The 23310-nt window shown below is 41.0% G+C and overlaps 1 protein-coding gene across 2 annotated transcripts in view; it reads right to left on the reverse strand.

Annotated features, from left to right (window-relative positions):
• The window catches only part of GPC5 (glypican 5), a 1062966-nt gene that overhangs the window by 451584 nt on the left and 588072 nt on the right, over nt 1-23310 (reverse strand). For both annotated transcript variants that reach the window (XM_075061528.1, XM_075061527.1), the window contains exon 7: nt 2536-2698. In XM_075061528.1, the coding sequence (XP_074917629.1) occupies nt 2536-2698 (163 nt within the window). The remainder of the gene's footprint in view (nt 1-2535; nt 2699-23310) is intronic.

Genomic DNA, 23310 nt, shown 5'->3' on the forward strand with positions numbered 1-23310 from the left:
GGGTATTCACACACTAAAGCTTATGCTCCAATGTGTCTGTTAGTCTATAAGGTGTCACAGGAATGTCGCTTTTTACAGATCCAGACTAACATGGCTAGCCCTCTGGTACTTCAGAAAATTAGTGATTCCACTGAGAAACTTGAGAATTTTGACAGATGCTATTGTCCACTTTACAGGGGATATATAAAGATTAGTTCATGTTTCAAATTGCTGTGCAAAGTAGATTGAAATATATATTTTGGTGATAAGTATTATTGTTTATTGTTATCAGTTCAAGTCTCCAGCTGAGGAGAAAATTCACTGTGATGCTTGAAACAGTCCTGTGGGAGGTCTAGGGTTACTGCAGAATAGAACAAGCAAATGAAGTGTCAAGGCTTTATGCCACTGTTTACTTTTAGTAATTTTAAAAAAAGTATAGTATCCTTGAAATAAACACACCGACTTACTATTCTTAAGATTTGTATGAGACAGCAAAGAAGTTAGAACAATTGTAGGGCCTAAACATATAGAGTTTGATTCATGGATTAATTATTTAATCTTTGGAAAAGCAGGCAAGGGTTTGTCAAAAACATTACATACAGCATTGTGTATATATCATGAGTAATGATATAAAGATAGATGTTTTCATTTCTGAATTGAGTATATTTTTTGCCTTTCATCTTTTCATGGGCGCTCTAAAGTCCATCATTCACTTGTCAGTCTCTGACATTTAATGAAGTTTTTTTGCATCTAACATCAAGTAGAAAATAAAGTCACCTTCAATTTCTGGGAATGTAAGTTAACAAGGAGTTAGTTTTATCTTGGAAGGAATACACACACAAAGACACACATGTAGTCATATACAGAAGGCATTGACTGACCCTTAGAAAGGAACAATCAGGAGAAAAATGCTTACCCCCTCCCTCCCCCCACCCAAGTGGTCTGTGAAATGAGGATATTCCTTCTTCTATTCTTTCACATTTTGTTTGCCTTGTCTATTTAGATTGTAAGCTTTTCAGGGAAGGGACTGTTTCTTACTATGTGTTTGTCAGCAGCTTACACAATATTGCTTGTTTTGGCTGCTCCGGCCAAAGGGAGCTGCTGGAAGCAGTGCGGGCCGAGGGACTTACTGGCCTCTGGTTCCAGTGGCTCCATTTGGCCTGGAGCAGCGAGCTGCAGCCGGTGGGAGCCAAGATCGGCTGGACCTGCAGATGGGGCAGGTAAACACACTGGCCCAGCCTGCCTGGGGCTTTCCCTACACAAGCGGCAACCCCTGTGTGAGAAACCCTGGTTAAGACCGTGCTCAAATCCTACTGTGCAAGCTTACAGTTCAATGTGACTGAAGCACATCACGTTTAAGTGCTTTAACAAAAATGATGTTTTCCTCAACTGGAGCATAAAGATCTTCTCCTCTAACAAATCTAGAATGTTAGAATAGCAGCTTATTAGATCAGGATACAGTACTGTGAAGATGGATGAGTAACACTCTGTCTTAGAAACATCACTAGTACATCAAAAAGAAGAAAAATACATCAAATATAGTAGAGGAAATTAAAAATGTATTGTTCCTGCGGTTGTCCCTCCACAATGTAATACTTGGAATGAGAGTGTCATCTTGTAAGATTACTTTCAGACTCAACTGATGTCATGAAGTATCTTTTCGGAGTAAGTAGCATATAAAATAAATTAAAATAGTATTTATTTTCTAAATATTTGATTTCCAACTCATTTTTAGAGGCTGGGATGTTAAAAGGTGCCCAACGGAGTTAGGTGACCAAATCCCATTGAAATTCGATGGGCGCTGGGTACCTAGATTCCATAAAAATACTTAGAAAAATTATATTTCAAAAGTCTATTAGAAGATTTAAAATACATACAAAGTATAACATCAGGTGGCCACCACCACTTTGAGGTTTTACAGTAACCACTTTATTATTTTCTTTTCCATTAGTATTGAATGTTTCGAAAGATTTAGCATGATCACAAAACTACCACATATCTATGGTTCAATAGCAGCATTCCATTACCTTATCATGTTATTTATGAGTAGCCACTGGCTATAGTCAATTTAATATAATAGTAATGGACCAACGGCCAAATCCACTTACCACAATGTGTTGGTACATTGTTTTCTCCCATGTTTCCAGGGAAGATCTGAAAGATTTATCTGTTCAACTGAAAATATTTATTATGTGAAACCAGTAATTCATTATGGCGAGACATTCTACCACTATTTAGTTGGATTAAAACATCATTGGACAGGTATCGTGATTTGCAGAAAAACCAAATGTGTGCCAACAGACACGAGTCACATTAAGAAGATGCATATTAGGATAAAGTTCATTGCAATACCTGTAACATGTAGATTTAATTCCTATCTTTAGATAATTTTCAGTCTTATTTTGTACATGTTCTAATTCATGATGCTCAACTACTTTGCTGAGATAAGCTTATCACAATCATCTCCAAAGTAGACCAATAGTATTCCTTTGAGACTAATACACTAATTCATTCTTAAAGAACTTAAATAGGTGGCAGTAGAATAATGGGACTTACAGTCAGTAAATTGCAGAATTCTCTTCACTTCCCCGCTTCCTGATCCTCCACAACCATCCTCATCATCACAGTCTCCACTGACTTGTTCATCCATACTTCCACCACTTCCCATTTGTAGTAGACCCCACTTCTCATGTTTAGGAAATGATTTGCCCTGTAATCGCTGCAAGCACAAAATAAAATACACCAATTATCAATAGAGATGAGCTAGATTCAAAAGGTGAAAACATTTACAAAAAGAACAAGAGTACTTGTGGCACCTTAGAGACTAATAAATTTATTTCAGCATTAGCTTTTGTGAGCTATAGCTCGCTTCTTCGGATGCATAGAATGGAACACACAGGCAGGAGATATTTTTATACATACAGAGAACATGAAAAGGTGGAAGTATGCATACCAACAGGAAGAGTCTAATCAATTGAGATGAGCTATCGTCTGCAGGAGGAAAAAAACTTTTGAAGTGGTAATTAAGATGACCCAGAGAAGTGTGAGGAGAACTTAACATAGGGAAATAGATTCAATTAGTGTAATGACCCAACCATTCCCAGTCTCTGTTTAAGCCTGAGTTAATTGTGTCTAATTTGCAACAAAAAAACTTCAAAAACAGACTCCAAAGAGAGACTGTTGAACTCGAATTAATATGCAAATTAGACACAATTAACTCAGGCCTAAACAGAGACTTGGAATGGTTGGGTCATTACACTAATTGAATCTATTTCCCTATGTTAAGTTCTCCCTCACACCTTCTGTGGGTCATCTTAATTATCACTTCAAAAGGTTTTTTTTTCTCCTGCTGACAATAGCTCATCTCAATTGATTAGACTCTTCCTGTTGGTATGCATACTTCCACCTTTTCATGTTCTCTGTATGTATAAATATCTCCTGCCTGTGTGTTCCATTCTATGCATCCGAAGAAGTGAGCTATAGCTCACGAAAGCTCATGCTGAAATAAATTTGTTAGTCTCTAAGGTGCCACAAGTACTCCTGTTCTTTTTGCGGATACAGACTAACAGGACTGCTACTCTGAAACCTGAAAAAATTTAATTTGGATAAGCATCCAAAAGTTCACATGCTTCTCTAATATCCAAATCTCCAGTCTGGAAATCAGGCTGCTGGACTGACAAGATCAGGCAATCTTGTTATATTTACTGAACTTTTCTGGATTCCAGCCAGCCTACTTCAGGTTTTTGGGGCTTGCATTTCTAATACCACCATAAGCAAATGCAGAGGTGCCCAAAAGGTGTATATTTTAAAAAATGATTATGGGGACTGAGCTTAGCACCCAGATTTCCTCAGTTTGAATTTCTGGTCTACCAGACCGGGCAAGTCATTTAGACTCTCTGCCTCTTCCTCATTTATAAAGTGTAAATATTAAAACTTGTAGTGGTTTAGTGATTAATTAGTAGTATTTATTCACATATATACTAAACTTTGGAGATTAATGGCATTTACAGAGCACTTTTCACTTTTTTGAGCTTCAGAAAAGATTCAGATAAGTACATATTCTAGATTAAGTTGTGAGTAATTTCTTATTTTATCTGAAATTACATATAGTAATGCATATAACAGTACCAGGGCCAGAGCATCTGCTAATATAAATTGGTACTGTTCCATTGATTTCTATGAAGTGGCACCAATTTACAATAGCTGAGGCTCTATCCCTTGGATTCTTTATTAAAATAGTCAATGGTTTCTTTCCTCTTAAAGCAGTTAAGGTATATATTAGTTACTTCACCATTTCAACAGTTCACACTTGGGGTAAAATTTTTGAAAGCAGCCTCTAAATTTTGCATATTCAAAATTGTTTGGTGAAGATGGTGGGTTAATAGTTCCGGGCATCAGATTTTTGGATTCAAATTACTATTGCAAAAAGTAATGTGACCCTTAAATGAGCACAGAAGCTTAGTACTTCAACCACACTTCTACAAGACCAGTGTCCCATCACATCATGCCTGGGGCATTAAGTTCAATGTTGACTCCATGGCATGAGTACCTCCATGATGACTCATCACCAACAAATCCTGCCACACAGGGGTTTTCTTTGTATAACTCATCTATATATGTTATTATTGAGGCTCAACACTGCTAAATTTGAGAGATTGACAAGATCACAGCTTGAGATGTGTTTCTCCTTTATATCCTATATCTCTGGGTCCATCTTAAAAGAGGATTGGATTAAGACTTTATATTTTCCCAAGTTGTCTAAATACTAGCCCACAGTAATAAGGTTTTGTGTTCTCTAATCTTTCCACCCACAGCACAGCACTATCCTAGAATATGAGTCAGGAGAACCCAAGAGTCCCTATGAAATTGCTTTAACTATAAATTTGACATTGAAAAAAATGCCCTCCAACCCTATCAAAACTTTTCACTTCTTAATCACTCCTAACTGCCATAAATTCAAAGAACAATTGAGCCTTTACTTTGGTTTCCTCTTCAAGTTATTTGCTTAAATTATACAAAATGAAGAAATCCACTTCTTGATATAAATTCACATCTCTCGCTCATTGGTTGTACTCTACAAAGTATGGCTCAGTCCTAATAAAAAAAAAAGTTCTTTATTGAGTGTTAAGATCTTTGTGCTTCTTAAAAACTAGCCTCATTTTACTAATGAGATTATAAGTAAACAATTTTAGGAACATTTTATGTTTATTTTGTTCTGTTGCATATTTTATATAAAGCTGTAATTTAAAGGGGAAAGGAAATGCAGTTCATTATTGGAGATTTTATGATTATATACACTTAATGAATACCACAATTGGACAGCAATGACAATACCTTGCCACTATGTGAAAGTCATAAAGGATCTTGACTTAATTTGCAAAACAAGCAACAGAACATTGTGTCTTATCTTTGGTGTCTTATCTTACTTCTTTGGTGTATCCTTTTGGTAAGTAATGTACCCAGATAATTTTTATCCAAGCATTTTGAAAGAGCTGGCAGTGAAGGTCTCTAGACCATTAATACTGATTTTTAATAAGTCTTGGAACACTGGGGAAATTTCAGAGGACTGGAAGAAACTAATGTTGTGCCAATATTTTAAAAGGGAAAAGGGGAATTTCTAGGCCTGTCATTGACATCAATGACAGGCAGGATAATGGAGCAGCTGATATAGCTCTCGATTAATAAAGAATTAAGAGAGGATAATATAATGAATATCAATAACTAACTTGTCAAACTAGCTTGACATCTTTTTTATTGTGATTACAAGTTCGGTTGATAATGTAATACAATTAATTGTAATACACTCAGATTTAAGAAAGGCATTTGACTTGGTACCACACAGCATTTTGATTAAGAAACTAGACTGATACATCCTCAATGTGGCACACTGAAGTAGATTACAAATTATCCAATGGGTCTCAAACTGTAATTATAAATGGGGAATCATCATCATCAAGCAGATAGGTTTCTAATGAGGTCCCACAGGGACTGGTTTTTGTTTCCGTTCTATTTAATTTTTTTAATCAGTGTCCTGGAAGAAAACAATTTCTGATAAAATTTGCACAGAACACAAAGACTAAAGGAGTAGTACATGACGAAGCAGGCAGACCACTGCTACAGAGTGATCTAGATCATTTAGTAAATTGGACATAAGTAAAAAATATGAATTTCACTATGGTTATAAGGTCATACAACTAGGAATGCGGGACTATGCCAGGATGCAGTGACTTTGAAAAAAAGACTTAGGGTCACGGTGAATAATCAGTTGAACATGATCTGCCAGTGAGAGGGCTAATGCAGTCCTTGGATAGATAGCCTTGGGAATTTCAAGTATGAATAGGCAGGTAATATAAACTCTGTATTTGGCATTGGTATAATCACCAGTGCCACTGGTTGATAAATTGGAGATGGAGATGGTTCAGAGAAAAGCCACAAGAAGGATTAGAAAACATGCTTTATAGTGACAAACTCAAGGACCTCAATCTATTTAGCTTAACAAAAAGAAGGCTAGGGGCTGACATCACAATCTAAGAGCCAGAAGGAGTAAGAATGTACTAGCTACTGGGTTATAGAGTTACCTGGGAGACCCACTTTCAAATTGCAACTCCAACAAATATGGAACAGCTTCGGCTGAAGAGGGAATCATCCCAGAATACATTATAATCCAAGGGTTAGGACACTGCACTGGACTGGAGGAAACATGAGTGCTAGTCCCTTCTCCAATTCAGGTAGAGTGAAGATTTGAAACTGGGTCTCCCAAATCCCAGGTGAGTGTTTTACCCTCATTATCTTCTATGGCTTAGGTGTGCACTGTTAATGTCTATCAGATCAGGCCCTGTAGGCAAGACTGGCAGAAGAATGACTTTTTGAGAATCCTGCCAGGGCTTAGTGTAGGCCTGGGACATTACTCACTCCCATATTAAATTAGCCTTGACCAGCCGTGGGTGAAACTGAGGGAGTTACCACTAAAACTGAAAAAAAAGAATATCCTGTTGGTAATAAAGCATAGATTTACTTGGCATGTGTATTCTGTGTGTGTTGCCAATAAATGGAGTTTAAAGCACAGCTGTGTAAGGCTCTTTCACTGGAAAAGGGTCCCACAGACCCGTAGAGCTCTGAGGGAAAGGGCAGGTACCTAAATTAACCAGGTTTCTTCCTGAGCCCTGTGGGTAAACGTAGGTGCCTTACTCCCAAAGCCCTCAGGGAAAAAAAAAGGGGGGGTGCCTAAATTGACAGGGTCACATCTAAGCACTTGGTAGGGTATAGGCAGGATTCCCTGAATCATGCAATTAACGTTAGGTGCGGAGCAGCTCAGCAACATCAGGTTTTAGGCAACTTTGTTTTGCAAACTTTATTTGTCAAATAAATGCAGAGACTCCAGCCTGGGTAGCACAGGCCACTGGCTACACAGAGGTGGGAGATCATGGTGAAGCTTCTCTACCCAGGACGGATTCAGCAGTGAGGCTGTACCCAACCATGACAGCACAAGGATGGGGCCTGCCCCAGAAACACCCCAGGGCCTGGACCTTCTATGCCAGATGCACCAGGTGTGGGCAGGCAGGCTCAGCAAGCCAGGATCCAAGTGTGGAAGGGCTTAGTGTGGGGGACCCAAGTATGGGTTGAGAGGGTTCTGTGTGGGGAAATCTGGGTGTGGGTGGCTCAGTGGGGGGATCTGGATAAACAGGGGCTTGTTGGGGGGTTCTGAGTGAAACGGTAATGCAGGGGGTCCGGGTGAAAGTGGTTGGGGCTCAATGAGGGGTCTGGGTGTGGGGAAGTGAGAAGGGGGATCTAGGTGCAGCTGGTTGGGGCTTGGTGTGGGGGGATCCAGGTGGCTTGTTGGAGTGGTCCAGGTGCAGGGGCAATGGGGTTTGTCGGGTTCTGGGTGCATGTGTTTCGGGGGGGGATGCTCAGTGGGAGGGTCTGGATATGAGGGGGTCTGGATGCACGTGGGCTGGGCAGATGGGAGAGCAGCTCCCCCTACAGTGATCTCTCCCCCTGCAGCTGAGGAATGATGGGTGCAAGAAGAGCAGGGAGAGAGTTTTCAGAGCTTCCTACAGGCAGGGGAGAAATCTGGGTTGGGTCTGACCCAACTCTGGATGTCATGCAGGGGAAGAGGAAGTCTTGCTCTCCTTAGCCCAGCCAGTACTAGCAGCTGAGCCTGATGCAGATAGGAGGAACCAGCCCTTTCTTTCCCAGTCCTGCCTCCTGCCTCACAGTGAGATTTACCTCTCTGCCAGCTGCCTGGGGCACCCAAAACATGCTGCTGTCGAGGGTTGTATGACCACTTTTGTGGCATCCCTTTTCTTCCCCATCAGAAAGTCATTTTTCTGTGGAGAAGCAAAGAAATCAATGGGGGACAGTAATTCTGCACATGCAGAGTTGTGCAGCTTCTGACAATCATGTGTCTGCTCATGGTCAAACCCCTCAGATTTCATGTATCTCCTCAGTTGTAGACAATATCTCCTAGGTGTTACGGAGCTCATTATTATACCAAGATGAAATTACAGCTGCATGTCACCAATGTAATATTTCCATCAGAGGTACCATTGAAGGGGGAGTAGGATACAAAAGGCTCTGTTCTCTGTACAACAGCCAGCATCCCCTATTCAGTCTTAGTATCAGAGGGGTAGCCGTGTTAGTCTGTTCTCTTTGAAGTCTGGTCCTGAAGTTTTTTTGCTGCAGGATGGCCACCTTAAGGTCTGCTATAGTGTGGCCAGGGAGGTTGAAGTGCTCTCCTACAGGTTTTTGTATATTGCCATTCCTAATATCTGATTTGTGTCCATTTATCCTTTTCCGTAGAGACTGTCCAGTTTGGCCGATGTACATAGCAGAGGGGCATTGCTGGCATATGATGGCGTATATTACATTGGTGGACGTGCAGGTGAATGAACCGGTGATGGTGTGGCTGATCTGGTTAGGTCCTGTGATGGTGTCGCTGGTGTAGATATGTGGGCAGAGTTGGCATCGGGGTTTGTTGCATGGATTGGTTCCTGAGCTAGAGCTACTATGGTGCGGTGTGCAGTTGCTGGTGAGAATACGTTTTCAGGTTGGCAGGTTGTCTGTGGCAAGGATTGGCCTGCCACCCAAGGCCTGTGAAAGTGTGGGATCATTGTCCAGGATGGGTTGTAGATCCCTGATGATGCGTTGGAGGGGTTTTAGCTGGGGGCTGTATGTGATGGCCAGTGGAGTCCTGTTGGTTTCTTTCTTGGGTTTGTCTTGCAGTAGGAGGCTTCTGGGTACACGTCTGGCTCTGTTGATCTGTTTCCTTATTTCCTCGTGCGGGTATTGTAGTTTTGAGAATGCTTGGTGGAGATTTTGTAGGTGTTGGTCTCTGTCTGAAGGGGTTAGAGCAGATGTGGGTTGTACCTCAGTGCTTGGCTGTAGACAATGGATCGTGTGATGTGCCCAGGGATGGAAGCTGGAGGCATGAAGGTAGGCATAGCGGTCGTATTCCCGTGGTGTCTAGAAAGTGGACCTCCCGTGTAGATTGGTCCAGGCTGAAGTGATGTGGGGTGAAGCTGTTGGAATCGTGTGGTAATTTCAGCACCATCAGCTTCATGGGTTGAACAAAGATGAAATGGATTGCCAACTAAGAACCAGTTTCTCCTCCTTGGTTTTTTCACACCTCAACTGCTAGAACAGGGCCTCATCCTCCCTGATTGAACTAAAAACCTCGGATTATCTCTAGCTTGCTTGCTAGCATATATATACCTGCCCCCTGGAAATTTCCACTACATTCATCTGACGAAGTGGGTATTCACCCACGAAAGCTCATGATCCAAAACGTCTGTTAGTCTATAAGGTGCCACAGGATTCTCTGCTGCTTATTCAGTCTTAATATACCTTTTGATCTCTTAGAGATATTTGGCTAAATAATATCAGTTCCTGTTGGCCCAAACCACTTTCATATCTTATCATTTTCAATAATCAGTTCCCCTTCCAAGACTACTTCTCTCTATAGCTGTAATGGCCATGCTTTGGCAAGATAGTTGACTTTACTGAAAGTGAAAGCCTCAAAAACCAGTTTCCCAGCTTAATAAAAATACAGAAGTGATATTTTCGCTAATTTCCACCTAGCAGCACTTCTACTCTATGTGAAATATGTTTTGATAAGGCAAATCCAAATTGACACATATTTGATATGATACTTGGTGCAAGTGAGATAAAAACTACATATCCAGGGTAATTTATTGCAAGAAAAAATTCATACAAATAGGAAACAGATCCTCAGCTGGTATATCAGTATGTTTCTAATGACTCAATAGAACTACATCAATTTATACCAGCTGAGGATTTGGACCTATACCTTTAAATATTTTTGTGAGGTTACAAGACTTAATTGAGGAGGAGGGAAAAGGAAGAACTAGATTAAATATGGCTACATCTACACTGCACACTTTTCAGCAGGGCGTACTTTTCATATTAGCTTTTTAGAGAAGGGACTATCTTGTTACAGGTTTGTATAGCACTTAGGACAGTGGGACCTTAACTGTTTTATTTTACAGTGGCCTGTAGCTAAGTCACAAATGTTTGAAGATCTTCATAGTGTTCTTTCAAACATTTGCGGGCTGACAATATACACTGTGCATACATCCTGCTAAGAATTTATCCAGCTAACAGCTTGCAAAATGACATTACACTAAGTAAAAGTGAGCACAGCAATGATGAACAAAAAACTTGAAAATTAAAATATCTAGATATCTATAAAAAGTTTTGGACAAAACATTTCTATACAGTACCCTTATAGAAAACTGATTAACAAACAAACAAACAACCTAGTAAATGAGAACTATTTATGCAAATTTAGCTCTGAATTCTAGGTGAAATCCATAAAGGAGTTTTGCCTGAATAACTACTTCAGGTATAAGCCCCTTATCGGCTTCTGTAGTTCCTCTGTATTATTTCTTTGCCATCATTGATCTTTGCAATAGTTCCTAATTTAGTAGCAGATTTCATTAACATTTCACCTAACTGATATTCCAGTAGCCACCTTGCTCCAATTTGACAAAATGATTTCTCTTTCTTTATGGACCTTTGGATACTTTTCAGTCTATGTCACAGTATTTAATTCTAAATCAATTTGAATTAATTTTGCAAATAAGATTATACAGCAAAATCTATCAACTAAAAGCATAATCTAAAGATAACAAGCATACGTCAGGCTGAAAGATCTGCAGCAAACCTGCAGAAGAGTATATGCAGAAAAGACCAATATGAACCTCTGTTTGGATATTTCTTTTAAATAATCATGACGAGATTAATTTAACTCCGTTTATTTTGTTTTGTTTTTCAGTTAAAGTGATTATTCGCATAATCTAGTTATGGCTAAACTGCTTTGACCTTTTTGATATTCTGTACATTTTTATTGATTATTGTTTTGGTGTCTTTGCTTGTTTATTACTTCACTGATCTGCTGGCGAAGGGACATATTATGGCAATCAAAAGGAGGACTTCAGCACTTTACAGTTTAATTCTCCCTTTATACAAGGGAGTACATTACATATTGTATTAGAGGGTGACCAGACAGCAAATGTGAACAATTGGGACAGGGGTGGGGAGGTAATAAGAGCCTAAATAAGAAAAAAAACCCAAAATTGGGACTGTCTCTATAAAATTGGGACATCTGGTCACCCTACTTGTATATAATTCTCATAACAGAGAATACATTAAAAATCACATATTACACAAAATAAGATCCATTCTCATGACCATAGCTTGTAATAAAAATGGGAAACAAGGACAAAGCACCAATTCTTGGTTTCATTTCTAGATTATCAGTCCATGGTTGGTAGTATGTGATTGAGACTAGAGTTATGTGAAATCACCAAAAAACTAAAGGCTTGTCTGAATGACAAGTTACTGAATGCAAGCAGAGGTTTGACTCTGCACAAGTTTGCCATGCATTAACTTGCTATGTGGACACCGCTACAATTCAGTAAGAGTCCCAGAGAGTGACTTGCATGCAGCAACTTGCTGTGCAGACAAATCCTAACAACATTCATATCTTATACTGAATTCATAGTGCTTCCACAAATTGCCACATAGTACATTCTCTAGGAGACTTTAAATGTTTCGGAGTAGCAGCCGTGTTAGTCCATATCCACAAAAAGAACAGAAGTACTTGTGACACCTTAGAGACTAACAAATTTATTTGAGCATAAGCTTTCATGGGCTAAAACCCACTTCATCAGATGCATGCAGTGGAATACAGTAAGAAGATTATATATTATATATATTGACAAGAAGGTGGGAGGAATGGATAGGTCATTACACAAAGTAAAACTGTTACCCAGTATTTATTTTTCCCCCTATGGTTCCTCACATCTTCTTGTCAACTGCTAGAAATGGGCCATTTTGATTACCAAAAAGTTTTTCCTCTCCTGTTGGTAACAGCTCACAGTAACTGATCATTCATTATAGTATGTATGGTAACACCCATTGTTGCATGTTCTCTGTGTGTATGTATATATCTTTCTACTGTATTTTCCACTGCATGCATCTGATGAAGTGGGTTTCAGCCCACAAAAGCTTATACTCAAATAAATGTAAGTCTCTAAGGTGACCCAAGTATTCCTGTTCTTTTTAAATGTTGTGGAAGCTGAACACAGAATTTCAGTTTTGACCAGGATTGAGTGGAGCAGTTGCTGATAGAATGTGAGAATGTGGGTATGTCTGCTGAGACAAAAAAAAGTCTCAAAACATTTTTGGAAGGCAGGGTCTTGGGCTGCAGGGAGCTGCAGGCAGCAGTCCACACCAGGGTCTGGTGTCTATTTTGTTGGAGCTATGGAATCTAAATACTAAATGCAAACTCCCTGTGCCTAAATAAAAATGCCACCACAAGAGTTAGATGGTAGATGTCACACAATTGAAGACATATAGTGTTGGCAACTCACAATTTTATCATGAGTCCTACAATAGTTGATGTTTGTGTTAAAGCTCCATCTGCCTGAATAAACAGATTGAATTAATATCTCAGTATTCATTTTAAAAGTTCTTTTCTGGCCCTCCTACTTAATAAAACATTATAAACGTAAGGTCAGTGCATGTTAAAGGACTCTGAATCCAGAAGGCAAATAAAAAGATTTTTTTTAAAGTCTCATGATTTTTACACCAATTTCATGATTTTGAACACGTGGTGTTTACAGTCCTGCATGTTATTGGTTCTAGTTCTTATATTGGCAGAGTATATTTCCTGTGCCCAGGAAAATCTGAAGCTATTTTGACTTCATTTTTCTAAGAGCGTACTTAGCAAGACAGTAAGACAGATATTCCAGTGGCTTGGTAAACTGCGTGGTTGCACATGACACCCCTAGGATAAGTCACTCAGTAGGTGAGGCTCTGAAGGTATCAGGCATCAACTCAGAATCACTACTGCTGCCTTCAAGACCCTCACTGCCTTCTCTCAGACATCAAGGGGCATTGTAGCAGCTTTCTTCTCCTTTCCTCTTCTGGATTTTTGCTACACACCATGTACTTGAGGAAGAAGCTCCCCACACCAGCCCTGGAGGCACATCAGAGGTTGAGCAGAGCCAGAGGCACAGGAACTATTGCTCAAGCAGCAAGACACCAAGCTGCTAGGATCAGTGGAGCAGTAGGTGAATGTGGGTAGTAATTGCTGGGTGTTTAGCTAGGGGCCCTCAGTCAGTCTTAGGACATGACAGGAGAAGGGGTGATTGTGTTTGGGAAGGTTTGTATAGGAAAAGGCCTGTCAGTTTCTAGCTTTGCCTCCTTTTGTGAAGTAGCAGAACTCCCTAGGCGTCTCTCTCATTACACAGAAGGATCAGCTCTGTCAGAAAAATCTGCATTTCCTCCCAGATATTTTGATTAAAAATGGCACTGACAATTGTATCTTCTTACCCTTTCTATTCCTTTCTTCTTCCCACTAGGTATTCTGTTCAGTGGTTTCTCCATGAGGGGGGAGTTCAGTGGATTCCCTGTGCCTGCTACTGCTCTGTTCTCATAAAAAGGCAGAATGGGAGGCAGTATGAGGAAGACAGCTGTAGAGAAAAGAATAATCATGAGCCCTCCCAGACCTCCTCTCAGATGTGGTGGTGGGAGGCTGAGCTTTCCCCCTCCAAGCTGGAGGAAGGGGCAGCAAGAAGCAACTCCTAAAATGCAGGCCTTAGACATTCTACAGAATGGGAGACTATACATCCAGCAGGGACAACCAGTAGCAAAAGAGGCCATGGCATTCTAAAGGCTCAGAAGAGGTGGCAGGTACCATGTGGAGTTCCTGAACACTGCTGGACCAAAGTCCCACTTGTGAATTGGAGCCCAATTCTTTGCCTCATAATTCTGTTCAGCTACACTGCATGAAGTTGAGGACTTACTGCATAATTTAAGTCTAATATGTCACACTATACAGGACTTTGTCTTAAGGAAACTGCTCCTGAGAGTCTCTTGCTCTTGTGTCATTAGTATTAGTTATTTGATCAAGTTGTGACTAATCATATAAATTTCGGGCACTAGAATAATTTAATCCCCTCTTGACTATACAGCCAAAGAACAGATTGAATTTCAGTCAGTTTGAGGCCTACATACCTAAATTTAGGCCTCCAAGTGCCTTATTAAATCCTTCCTAACTTCTGCATATAGCTGGGAAAGGAATTCATTTCCATCTCTGACATTATAATTAAGCCTCACATTTATAGTTTTATAAATGGAACACAGCACCCTGAGAAAGACCAAAATGTGTTTTCCCCCACCCCTTTTCTATCTTCAGTTGAGGCATCAAAGCATCTCACACAGCAGTGGTACAAGTGGTTTTTGTCTGGAGAAAAAGATGTTTAAAAAAACAAAACAAAAAGGAGGTACCAGTAAAGGTGAGAATAGATGAAGAAAGTAGCTCCAGTATGCAGCATGCAGCTTATTTTTGGCCCATTTCAAGATGACAGTTCTTCTTAGACTACTGAAAACTGACCAATTATCCAAATTTAAGTAGGAAATCAGGAATGAAGGGCAAGGGAACACAGAGTCTGGCTGTCTACATGAAGAGAGGTGCTGATCTTCCAGAAACTGAAAAGGAGGATTTTTCTGGGGGACAACTCCTTTTGGTGCTGATTGATATAGTCACTGGGTCTACGGGTGTTAACATAATGGAAGACTATGCTGACCTGAAAAAGAGTGTCCATTAGACCTTAGCAGTCAGGAGGAAGGCCATAATGCTTATTTCTTATCTCTACAGCAGCTGTGTAGGAGAAACTCACAGTGCAGTCATGCCCTGTTTCATATCTTGCCAAACACCCTTCCTTTCAGAAAATAAGGAGTAGGATGATGTTGCAATAGGAAACAAAAAGGTCACAAGTAGCAAAGAAGCTGGTTATGATTCAAACAGAATCTCCTTTCACACTTGACAGGCAACAAGCAGCAGCAGTGACCCTGATAGAAATTCTGTGTGCTATACTATGGCTTTATAGAGATGCTAAGAAGCTGATGAATATTGATAATGCTGTTAGCAGCTAAATGATATTGCTTGAGGGAAATAATTTCTCCAGGATCCATTAGTAAAAGTAGGCAGGTAATATTATTGACATACAGGAGATACTGCAAAATAATCAGCAAATTAATGTGAGAGAAGATCAGTAAGTCCTGTCAATTCCTTGATCCAGGACTTTAATACTAGTGCTTTCTTGCCTAGGGAAAGTAAGGATCTTTGGCACTGTGAAGGCTGGCTAAAAGTTACTGGGCACATGAAAGATGGACTTGGTCCACAAGCCATTTTTAGGTATGCCAGTTGTGAGCAACAGCATAAATGAGAATAAGCAGGTAAAAGCGGCAGTGAACACAGTGAAATGTCCTTTTTGGAAGGATGTCTCAGGTTTCAAAGACATCTGTACAGATGATGGAAGACTGTCTGCAAGATAGCTCTATTATGTTTACCACCACAGAACCATGACAGCATGTTTAGCTCATGAGGGACTTGTGACATGCACTTAAATAGCTATGTTTATCTTTCTAATCCATCTGCATGTGTAAAGTGCCTAACATTGTAGTATCTAGGTCTTGCAGATGGCTGACAAGATAGCAGCAGTTTACATAAAGCACTATCCAGTGTGCAAGCCAAGTGGGCAAGGAGTATAACAAGTGTTTCTGTGATGGATTTACAAACTTGTACCATCACAGCAAAGTATGAGAGGTTCAAATACTGTTACAAAAGTCAATGATGCAAAATAGAAGACAGAATGCAACACTTCATCTCACTCTACTGCTTAGAATTCCATTTACTGGACTGTAAGAAAGTCTGTGAAGTCTTAGCAAAAAATCGCTGAAGGAATAAGTAGCCCAAAAAATTGTTAGTATACTTAACAAGATCTTTATAAAAATCAATGTCTCAGTGAACAAAACCACCACCCATACAACCTAAAAATTATTTTGTGGACTATATACACAAAAGAGTGCATCTCATTTTTTTTAAATGATAAACATTTACCAACAATTGCTCACTTTTTACTGTTCATTAGAGAATAACTTAATGGCTCTGTAAAATGATATGGGAGAACACACCAGTAAAAAAAAAAAATTGTATATAGAACTAATTTCTACTCCAGAACCAAAGGCAGTTTTAGTTTACCCTGCACTAATCCACAACAGTGTGGATATTAATACACTGGGAGGGGGAGGGTTACTTTTGTAGAGATTCCCTCAGATATAGAGGTAATCAAAATAATCCATAAATAATTACTGAACAGTAAACTCCTTGGAGTAGAGTACCTCTGCCTCACTAAACAAAATCCCTCATACTGTGCCAGAGCCCTGTATTTCAGAACACCACTGGCTCCACTTTATAACAAGAGCTTGTGTAGCCCTTTTTGCTGATGACCATGTGCTAAATAGACTCATATACTCACACACACTTACACTTGTTGGCATCTGTGGTGATAACCTTGTTTCAGGAGGATTAAGCATGCTGATTCAGGGCCCAATATACCAATGGATTCATGAGGACCTGAATCCAAAAGAGGATTTAAGCATTACAACACCTAACATTTAGTCATTTCGAAACTCATTGGTACAACCACCCAATCCACAAAGCTTGAGTTAGGCATCTGTGCTCCCTATGTCATGCATGGGGAGAGAGAACTGAAAATGATCCACAAAAGTCAGCACACTAGACAGAGAGCTGCCTAAGATAATCAGAGATGCCAATAAGAGGGGTCTGTCCTAAGCCCTGCTCCTCTCATAGAATTCAGCACCTAAATCCAGACTGCAGGGAGATGCCTAACTCTGCTAGTGATCTACAATCAGGAACTCCTCTCCTAGAGTTAGGTGTTTGTTTCTTGTGAAAATGAGCTGGGTTCCTACCTCACGCCATACGAAGTGATCGGAAGAGAAGGATACGGTGATTGCACTTATGTAAGATATGCAAGACCTGGGTTCAGTTCCCCCCTTATACTGGAAGGGGAGGAAGGATTTGAACACTGTCTCCTCACGAGAGTGGGCTAGGAGATATTCTGATGGCCGCACTGTCTCAATCTCTCCTGTTGAAGCTGTTCCACTATGGATAAATAATTAAGTCATTGGAGTGGGGAGACTGGACCCTGGCTTTCCCATCTCCCAGGTGAGTGCTCTAGTCACTGGACTAAAAGTTATAAGGTGAGCACCACCACATGATAGGTTTTGAATGGAACCTGGTCCAGTAGTTGGCCTCTGAACACACCTAGCAGATTGCACCCCAAGGGGAAAATGATAGTCCTCCCGCTATATGCCCCTGCTTTGGGGATTGCACTCTGGCTAAAGTGAGATATAGGCATCTGGGTGCCTAGAGTGAAGCAGCACCTTATGACCACAGGCAGAAACTTAAGTCCCTAGGGAAATTTTGACAGCAAAAAAAAAAAAAAAATATGTTGATGCCTACAGGGTTAGGTGGCAGCTGAGCAGATGTTCTGTGGATTGCAGTGGAGCCTGAAACTGGGACTTCAACACCTAAGAGGTTTAGGAACTTAAACATCTTTGTAGATCTGGGCCAAAGTGCTTTATATAACAAAAGTCACAAGTTGTATAGAATCATTGTACTACTACTGCCTATTTTTTGGTGACATTCATCTTTATGTAGCTGTCCAGCTCAAGGTCATTAAGGGCTTGTCTACGCTGGCAAGTTTTTCTCTCTCTCTTTTTTTTTTTTTTTAAGAAACAAATATTGCCAAGGGGGGGAAAAACACAAAAGCAAAATCACTGAAGTGTGTCTACATTTATTCCTTCTGTTGACAGATTTTATCCACATTTGGGGTACCTTTGTCGATAGTGAGAGCAATGGACTGTGGGTATGTATCCCACAGTGCCTGGTGACACTATCATTGCTAGGTGTTATGGGAATGCAGAAACGGAGCGTGGTGCATCCTGAAATGTGCAAAATGTACCATCATGCATTGCTTTGTTTCCCACCCCTCCAAAAGTCTCTGGCTTCCTTTCTCACCATTTTTCCAGCTGTCATTCTTTTGCAGTATGTGCCAGCATCTGCAGTGAGAGAGGATGGATCCCGCACTTCTCTTATGCACTGTCAGCTGTCATGAGGACATCATACATGGCAGCACACTTACTCTCAAAGTTACTTGCAAAGTTAGTAGAGGATGAATCGCAGGGATCTGAGTGTGATATGAACAGTAACAATTTATTAGTGTTTTGTGCATTCACAGAACAGCTGCTTACAGGTCGGTAGATTGTTGCTTTTGGGCTAGGAAAACAAGCACTGACTGGTGGGAATGCACTGTCATGCAGGTGTGGGATGACGACCAGTGGGTACAGAACTTTAGGATGTGTAAAGCAGCCTTCATGGAGCTATGTGCTGAGCTGGCTCCCGACCTGCAGTGCAAGGACACCAGTTTGAGAGCTGCCCTTTTGGTAGAGAATCGTGTCGTAATCACTGTGTGGAAGCTGGCGAATCCAGACTGCTACCAGTCAGATACAAATCAATTTGCAATAGGAAAGTCCATTGTTGGGGCTGTATTACTCCCAGTGTGCAGGGCAATAAATTGCATCCTATTGCACAGAACCATGACTTCGGGAAATGTGCATGAAATAGTGGACGGCTTTGCAGAGATGGGTTTCCCTAACTCTGGCAGGGCGATGGATGGCACCCACATTCCAATTTTAGTGCCAGACCACCATGCCTCTGAATACATCAGTAGGAAAAGATACTTCTCCATGGTGTTGCAGGCACTTGTGGATCACTGTGAGTGTTTCATGGACATCAGTGCAGGCTGATCTGGAAAGATGCATGATGCACACATCTTCAGGAATAGTGGCCTGTACAGAAAGCTGCAGTCAGGGACTTTCTTTCCAGGTCACAAGTTCACAGTGGGGGATATGGAAATGCCCATAGTAATCCAGGGAGACACGGTTTACCCTTTACAGCCCTGGCTCATGAAACCTTACACAGGGCACCTGGACAACAGCAAGGAGCGTTCTAACAACAGGCTGAGCAAGTGCTGCATGTAGTCGAATGGGCCTTTGGCCATCTGAAAGCTCACCGGAGGTGTTTAAATAGCAGGCTAGACCTTACTGAGCATAATATTCCCGTGGTCAGAGCCGTGTGCTGCACTTTGCATAATCTGTGTGAATCTAAGGGTGATATGTTTGCTCAGGTCTGGAGCACTGAGGCAGGGAGCTTGGCTGCACAGTTTGAACAGACAGATGCTAGGGCTGTCAGAGGAGCCCAGGGGGCTGCTATTAACATCAGAGAGGCTTTCAGGAACCACTTTGACAATGAAGGGCAGTAACATGCCTGCTTTGGAGTAGCTTCCCTGTTGCATCCATGTACAATTTTGGGGCCCAAGATCTGCGCAACACAATGCTTTAGAAGCCTGTTCCCGAGAGTGAAAAGAGTGCGATATGCTTTTGTAGAACACAGAATAAAATCCCTATACCATTAAATACCTTAGCCTTTATTTATTGTTAAAAAGGGTAAAACCTCACAGCTGTGTGTAGCTCCAACTATCATTGTGCAAGCTGTGAGGGGGTGGAGTTATAGGGAAACTCAGGAGTGCTGTGAAGTGAAAAGGAATGTGTGGGTATAGAGGGGGGTGGGGTTGGCAAAGAATTGTACATCTGCTGCAGTGGTGCTCAAAATCAGATCTGCTCAGTCTGCAGCTGAATCAGAGACTTATGGAGGATCAGACAGAGATGCTCAACTTTTATTATCCGCTCTGTCGCTTGCCTAGCAAAAGCAGCACTCTTTTCTGTCCTGCCTTTCAGCTTCCCAGCACTCTTTCCGTTCCCTGGTCTGTCTCACATCACGCTGTATAACCTTGTGGAACATGTCTTCTTTTCTGCGCCGAGGTAGAAGTGGCAGGTCTTAGGTGGACCACCAGAGTGCTGGTTCACTTCCCAAGCCTTATGGTACATCTCTCTCAGCTCCTTTATCTTTGCTCTGCACTGCTGCGTGTCCTGATCATAGCCCTTTTAGCACAAGCCTCGAGAAATTTGCCTGTACATGTCCCGATTCCTGCAGGTCACTCGCAGCTGCAGCTGAACAGACTTTTCTCCCCATATACTGATCAGATCCAACAACTCAGCAGTGGTCCAAGTGGGAGCGCGTTTGGTGCGATCCCAGGTGAGCATGGCTGGCTAAGCTCCTCTGGGAAGCCAGCAAAGAAGAAATGAGATTTAAAATTCTTGGGGCTTGCAAGGGGGAGGGGTGAGTTGGCTGCAGGACAGCAGAGTTCAAACCACTGACCAGAGCGGCAGCATGGGAATTGTAGGATACTTTCTGCAGGCCAATAAAATAATAATAAAAAAAACAACAACAACCCTGTGGTGTCTACACTGGCTGGTTGTCGACAAAAAAGGGAAGGGAAAAGAAAAGTCTCTCGCGGGGTAGAAGTTTTGTCGCCAAATCTAGGCTTTTTTTTTTTTTCCAAGTGACCTTGCAGTGTGTATGCTATTGCTGTTTTTTTTTTTGCCAAAAGCCAGCTTTTGGTGAGAAAACTTGCCAGTGTAGACAAACCTGCTTTGGAGTAGCAGGTTTTAAACCTACTACTCTAACACTGCTTTTAAAGGATACACTGCTTTTGAGGATACAAGTGGTTCTAAGGCCCTGTGCCGGCCCTTTGAACAAGGTGAATTAAATCTCACCAAGGTTACAACAAAGGCCAAACACTTCACACAATTTGCCTCCCCTGTCTGTCAACAGAAGCCTTTTCTTCTGTCCTTCACATCCAGGATCCTCCTCCAGGTGTGTGTTGTGCACTAGAAGATTTGCATAAAATGTTGCTTATCCAGTATGAAAGGCTAAACTTTTAAATCCTTTGCACCCCCAAACTACTTTTAAATGACACGCTGGTTGCCAGCTCCTGTCTAAATATGCACCATACCTATTTTTCTAAAATGTTAAGGTTTCTTTTTCTTCTCATCACATTAAAAAAAACGCTGTTCTCTGCTAAATGTAATATAAGTAGACCACTTACAATCAGAGCCCTTCTTACAATGGGTTTGATAGAACTAATCAATAGATCATGCAGGCTTTCTGCAACTGTGATAAGAATGTTAACTTTTCTCAGAGAAGCTGGCTTCAAATTCAAAGCGCTGCCTATGCATGTGCCTGCAACATTAGTTATTCAGATGCAATCAGGTAATATCCTACAGAATAATATCAAGCGGTAGCAGCCTTTTAAGATTATTGGGAAAGCTTGGCTCATCCAACCTGCAGCTGTAATGTGTGCGCAATACTCTAATTATAGTAATCCTAATCTATGCAGACTATGTTATTAAATGTGACATATACTTTAATTGTTGACAGATGGTTTTGAACCCAATATAAATATTTATAAGGTCAGATGTATTACCGTAACAAACACTCACAGAAAAAGAAAACAGGTATACTAGCCTCTGAACCCTTTTTATATGTGTATTCCATCTCAGGGTTTCCATTATTCGGGTTATCCGAAATCTTTGAAGGCATCATCTACTTCTCGGGGGGACAACAAACAGGCAATAGAATATACAGTCAGTGTGATTATTGTAGAAGTTAGAGAAATCTAACAGCACATCACATGGGCATTAACCTGAACATTTCTGGTAGTTAGACATTTTCAAGTGTATTATTTGTGACTAATTATCAGGAAGCGCCACAGTCCAAGGGATGTGCTGGTTGCAACTTCCTGCCTCCCCCATTGGCCTGCGATGGCGACCCACGATCAGTCGAACCTGCCGAGGCGGCAGCTAAACAAACTGGCCCGGCCCGCTAGGGTGCTTACCCTGGCGAGCTACATGCCAAATGTTGCTGACCCCTGGGTTAATGAGCGTCAGGGCATGATCCATATACCAGTGGGACTATTCATTGCACCTCTGTGGCCCCATGCTACTCCAAGATCTCTTGCAGAATTTGCCTGAGCATGCAAGGACCAAGTTACCAGTTGGTACCACCCAAGCTGTACTGCAAGGGTCTTGCCTATGGAAAGGCTAGGTACCAGCAGGGAGTACTTATGGACTGTCTTTTCTTCACCTAAATGATGCTAGTTGCCAGCCAGTGATGATAGTAATAGAATCAGTCCATTGATCACTGGCACTAGATGCTTCACTCAGGCCTGGGTCACTGACTCTGTGGAGGCACTACTAGCCAATGAGCCAACTCAAGTCCCGTATTTATTTGTTTGAGGATCTCCCTTCCATCAGCTGCTCCAGCAACTATTACTCAGAGCATCTCTACAAAAATCTTTTCTTTCAACCCTTACAGTTTGAAAAATGAGATTCATATCTTTGTGAGTTTCCATGTGCAGCTGTACTTCAGACTTCTAATGTATTCTAATTTTGAGCCTACAATAAGACAAAATAGGTACAGTTTTCAAAAACATCGATGCTTACATCACTTTTGAAAATGGGACCTAGGCACTCTTGAAAACCAGACATTTTGTGAATGCACAAATGAGTTCTCTTGTGTTGAGTTAGGATTTGAAATCAAGTTCCCAAAGGGGAAGAGCTAGCATATGTTGATAAATTGTATAGTCACTTGCTTGACAACATGTTGGATCATTGTGAGAAATACTCAGACAAAATAACCGATGTCAGTCAGGTTTATCAATATGGAACACGGAAAAGGTTTTACAGGATCACTGAAGTCACAATGCAGTTTTTGTCTAAAGTAAGAAGCAGCAGATATTTCATTCACAGGCTGTCAAATGCAGGAGAAATGCAAAGAACAACTACAGGACCTTTACACTTTCTATTTTAACCTGGCTAAAGCATTTGACACCATCAGTATACCAGGGCTTTGGCAATTATTACATAAGTTTTGTTGGCGATTTTTTTCTGGACTACGTTCTGAGGCTATTTCATGATGTAATGCTTGGATAAGTCTGTGCAGGTGATGTTCTAACTCATTTCCTATTATTAATGGTA

The sequence above is a fragment of the Chelonoidis abingdonii genome, chromosome 1, assembly GCF_003597395.2.
Source record: "Chelonoidis abingdonii isolate Lonesome George chromosome 1, CheloAbing_2.0, whole genome shotgun sequence".
Classification (NCBI taxonomy): Eukaryota; Metazoa; Chordata; order Testudines; family Testudinidae; genus Chelonoidis; species Chelonoidis abingdonii.